The following is a 5,057-nucleotide window of genomic DNA, read 5'->3' as shown; positions in this document are numbered from 1 at the left end:
AAGAAAGAGAACCTTAGAAAGCATGCGAATGAGAGAACGTGGTGTTTTACAACTGAATGCGTGCTAACCGATGGCGTCCTCAGGTGGCAGGTCAACGGTGTCTGTGTAGAGGAACTGCAGGAAGGATCTGTAGACGGGGTAAGAGAACTGGCCGATCTCTATCACGTCCTGCTGATCCTCCGTCCACTGGGAGCGAAACATGGACCGGAAATGCTCACACCTACTCCAAACAAAAGACCATTATTCATACTGTATATAGTACAGATGTGTTAAAAAGAAGTGTCAAGTAACCAGTGACAGTGGCATCGAATGTCTGCTGATAATCTCTAATAATCCTGTATAGACAACATTTGAGAAGCTTGATTTCTTTTGTTAATTTTGAGTTCTATCTATGTCTTATGCATATTCACCTGATCTTCAGCACAGCTTTGTGAACGTGAATGCATTTGCCTTCGACGCTGAATTTTAGGTCGGCTGTTTCTGGACTGTCGAACTCTTTCCTCAGAGCCTCCGCAACCGTCAGGAAGTCGTCATGCTCTGGGGGGAAAAAAAGCACGATGCAACAATCATGCCACATTCACGTTGTGTTTTAAAAATGTATTTAAAAAACAGAAACTCTGTTAAAGACGACCACGCTGCTGAGGAGTTACACACTCTCTCTCTCTCTCTCTCACCCATAGACATGAGCCTCCACATGACGGAGGGCGTGGCGAAGCAGGCGAACACGTCGTCAGTGTTGATGAAGTGTGTGAGGTGCGGCATGACGATGGACTGACCCCGACACTGACCCCACATATACACCTGGAGGATGAACGCGGTTACTAGCATCCCAATCGCAAACATTTTATGATACAGCTCAGAGGCACGGACCGAGGACAGTAAGGATCCGGCCTTAAAATGAAATGAAAGATGGACGATTTCAGGGTGCTGGCAATGTTCATGGTCACTCATTGTTAACTGTCATGTCTGACTGGGACAGTTGAATAGAAGAGAGCCATTGTTAATGTTATTAGTAACACCTGAGCCCTTGCTACTATTACAAGTCAAAATGTCTGCAGTAAGAAAGGCCTATTTAGCACTTTTCCATGTGCAGTAATACACCAGAATATAGCCCTAGCCAAACTGGATTTTTCAGATCGATACAGATGTCTATATTTGAGAGTTATGAGTCTGATTTAAATGTTTTACATAAAAATCTTGGACAATAAATCATTACATTTTGTTATTAAGGAAATGTGACCAGGATATTTAATGAGCAGGACATTTTACAGCAGAAAAATTAACTGCTCTGTGGTGGACAAACTATGACCCGAAACTGAAATTATAGCCAAGATTAGGGACCACATAACAGATAGGCCTAGTTATAATTGGGGGGGTAAAGAGGTGACAAATTAGGAGCATGACAAAACCACATGCCACAGACTAATGCGCAAACTTACTGACTCAGTATGTGAAAAACTAAAATCTAGTATTGTGGTCTGGAAGAGCCTTCAACGCTCACTGGATGATCATCCGAGGTCAAAATCAGCAAACTGACCCTTGTACCAAATCTGAAGGTGGGAAATGCATAAATCTAAACATTGTAGGACAAGGTTCACTTGCATACATACCTGCCCGCTTTGGGTCTTGGCTGCTGAAGTATGTGTTGAATGGCATGCTGCGACCTCTACAACCCTGTTAAATAAGAGATGCGTTAACATAAGGGCATGCTATGCTAATTATGTAAAGAATCACACGGAGAGCGTAAATATTGTGTTATGTATGGAAAAAAAAAACTGACAGTGATGGACAGTGTTTTTGCTGTGGCAGGATTTGGTCATTGTTTTACGACGGCTTCCTTTTGCCCACTGACAACTACTTAAGACCAGGGGCGGAAATTGAGGCACAGAGCGAGGAAATTAGGACAGGAAACGGGAAGTTGAAGTCTTAACAGGATGGGAAGAAGCCTGCCTTTCTCCAAATACAAAGAAATACTGCAATGAAAATAAGCTTTGCACACACACCCCTGCTTCTCCACATACCTCTCTTTGTCAGCCATGATTTGTACGGGGCTGAGGTGGTTGCTTTTGTTGCCAGTTCCCAGTTGACCGTAGGTGTTAGCTCCCCAGGCGTAGAGCAGCCCTTCGTCTGTTAACGCCAGGCAGTGGCCGTAGCCTGATACAATCTGGAAAACAGGGAACACTTGAGTCATGGCTGAGTCACGCCCATAGGCAATTATGTGATGGCCATTACTGAGTTGCTGTCTCACCTGTTGAATACACAGCCCTTGGAGTGCAGTGAGGCGGCAAGGCGTCAGCTGGTTTCCGTTGTTACCAATACCCAGCTGTCCGTTACCGTTGTAGCCCCAGCCATAAACCTAGATAAACATAAGACAATCCTCTTTACTGCGTGAAGTTCGGATTTCTCACTGGGATCGTTAAGATGTCACGCAGTGGCATCCTCACCTCTCCGTTGTCGATGACAGCCATGGAGGAGGTCTGCCCACACGTGATGGCAACCGCAGTCTTGCCCTGCAGGTAGCCGGTGACTTTCCTGGGGTAGGGCTGGTTGGCTGTGGAGCCTGAGCCAATCTGGCCGCAGTTATTGTAACCCCACGCAAAGACCTGGAGGGGCAGGGGGAGGCAGATCAGGACCAGGGAGGCAACACCGTCAGATTTTGATGGCGCGAGGAAAGTCAAATCTCTCAGTTTTATAGGAAAGAAAGCAAGAAAGAGCTCCATTTGAGTTATCTGGAGACAATTTTCTCATTCAGGAGACAATGAGGGCAACCTTGAATCTTAAAATCATTTTCTCATTTCTATTCACAGTTGAGGGATGCGAAATTGCCAGATTACCCCTCAAACGACCAGTGTTTGGTTTGTCCGTTCTGGGCTACTGTAGAATCACCGTTCACAGGCACCAAATCCACCTCCAAGCTCCTCCAAAGCTCACTAATTAACGCATTATATCTGGTTTGTTTAATCTGTACACAAAACTGCGTAAAAGCGACAACTTGAGGTTTTTACGAGGGGTTACGTGTCGGGCTATTTCTTGGTCGGACAAGTGCCAAGAGTGTGAATTAGTGAGCTTTAGAGGTGCTAATCTGCGGCGTGGATTTTGTTACCTTTGGGCAGAGCCAGGCTAGCTGTTTCCCCCACCTGTCTCCAGTGTTTGTGCTAAGCCAAGCGAACCAGCTGCTGGCTCCAGCTTTAGATATAGGAAGGCTGTCGATCTTCTCATCTCACGCTCAGCAAGTAAGCAAAAAAAGTATTTCCCGAAATATCAAACTATTCCTTAAAAAGGCAAAACTACGTTTAACCTCCCAACAAGCATCAAATGAAAATACAAATATACACACACTCAAATCACCAGATTGGTGTTTTAACTGAAAGGGTTTGTCAGTTCTGTTAAATCATCCCCGAAAAACCCAACAGGAAGCATCAATAAAGACCTGTTCCTTTACGTACTACTCCACAAACTGAGGGGAGACGATGCTCAAATACACAAAGTAGACAAAGAGCAATCTTTACACAACACTGTGAAAAACTGTGCAGTTAGTAACATTTAACATGGCAACAGGCTTCCCTGCTTTCCACAAGCACAGCCTGATTAGCTTTAACTCCTCTGGGTTACAAATAAGCTGCTTAGTGTGACGCTGGCAGAGCAGGAGGTGGCCACGTCAGGGTGACCCATCTAAAACTAAACATAAACACAAACGGGGTCGTATATGTAAATATGCTGCTCCCATTCATCGTAAACATAATGTCAAATCCTTTTTCTCTATTAAAAATATATTATATAATTGACCCATCCTAAGTCCCGCCCCTTTTTGCTCTGTGCTCCAATAAGAGTTGAGCAAGCCATCGGTCAGAACCCCGGTGAACGTTGCTATGTGCTGGGCTCGTCTATGTTAAAAAAAAAACAAAAACACACAAACAAACGAATCTACATCAACTGTTAGTAATAATAATCTGTTAGTAAAGGCTTAATCAATTGTTATGGAGAAAATAACAAAAAGGGGCAGGGCCATTATTCATTATGTATATTTAGAGATGAGAGAGAGAGAGAGAGAGAGAGAGATCAGCAAATCATGATGAAACTGTCGAGTTAACTTAAAAGAACAGCTACCTCTCCATCGTGAGTGAGGGCCATGGAGTGATGTGAGCCACACGCCACTTCTCTCACTTTCTTGTTCTGTAGGTTGGCGGTGACCAGCACCGGGGACAGTCCCTGGTTGGTCGTCCCGTTCCCCATCTGACTGTAGCCATTGTGGCCCCAAGCAAACAGCTGTCCATCTGCAATAAATCCACACAAACATTACACAGTGGGTCGAGATCAGAAGAGAATCTGCACTTATAAGGACATTTTGAAACATTTTTTATAACAGGTAATTACTTAATACTTTTGGGTGACATATCACTTTAATCAAGCTGATGCAAACACAAAAAGTGTTGAACTATTTCCATTAAATTATTATATAACAGTTATAACAGAAGTTCTTACTCAAGAAACGTAAAACTATAAGTTGACAGGGTTAAAGGTGAGGGGAGCAGATACACATGGTACGATTCAATGATTTCCAGACTAAATGATTTTCCAAAGCTAGCATAAGCAATCACATACCATCAGTAGCCAATAGGACGTGGGGCCCACTTCCATAGCTCAGGCTGACTACCTTTTTCCCCCGCAGGAAGTCCAGTTTCTTTGGCACAATGGTGCTCAGACTGTCTCCTGTGCCAAGGCAGCTACTGCTGTTCAACCCAAACACAAATACCTGGGAAACAATAACACACACACACACACACACACAACTTAACATAAAATAAAAAGTCTGCTTAAAAACATTGTTTGCTACCAGTAACTGTACAACAAATAAAACGTTCAAAAGCTGTCGTGAAAAGAGGTACAATAAAGGTACGGAGAACTCTGAGGATGTAATGTGATGCACACTAAACACAATGGAGGATAACAGACTTGTGTAAGGTTAGTGGTATGCTGACAATCCAGTTGTAAGGAGAATGAAAGCAATTTTCCCTGCAGTGTTTTATCACAGAGGCGGACTACCTCACCTCTGCTCT

At 43.8% G+C, this 5,057-nt stretch overlaps 1 protein-coding gene across 3 annotated transcripts in view; it reads right to left on the bottom strand.

Annotated features, from left to right (window-relative positions):
- Positions 1–5,057, bottom strand: part of LOC118340049 (RCC1 and BTB domain-containing protein 1-like) — a 9,842-nt gene that overhangs the window by 2,951 nt on the left and 1,834 nt on the right. For all 3 annotated transcript variants that reach the window (XM_035677898.1, XM_035677896.1, XM_035677897.1), the window contains 9 exons: positions 4,603–4,753; positions 4,108–4,274; positions 2,445–2,603; positions 2,249–2,356; positions 2,022–2,164; positions 1,611–1,674; positions 675–801; positions 411–537; positions 69–220 (listed from right to left, as the gene is read on the bottom strand). In XM_035677898.1, coding sequence (XP_035533791.1) covers positions 69–220; positions 411–537; positions 675–801; positions 1,611–1,674; positions 2,022–2,164; positions 2,249–2,356; positions 2,445–2,603; positions 4,108–4,274; positions 4,603–4,753 — 1,198 coding nt within the window. The remainder of the gene's footprint in view (positions 1–68; positions 221–410; positions 538–674; positions 802–1,610; positions 1,675–2,021; positions 2,165–2,248; positions 2,357–2,444; positions 2,604–4,107; positions 4,275–4,602; positions 4,754–5,057) is intronic.

The sequence above is a fragment of the Morone saxatilis genome, unplaced genomic scaffold (assembly GCF_004916995.1).
Source record: "Morone saxatilis isolate NCDOM2014 unplaced genomic scaffold, NCSU_SB_2.0 Contig6, whole genome shotgun sequence".
In the NCBI taxonomy this organism is placed as follows: Eukaryota; Metazoa; Chordata; class Actinopteri; family Moronidae; genus Morone; species Morone saxatilis.
The sequence above is the reverse complement of the archived record's forward strand: the minus strand, read 5'-3'. Positions and strand labels throughout refer to the sequence as shown.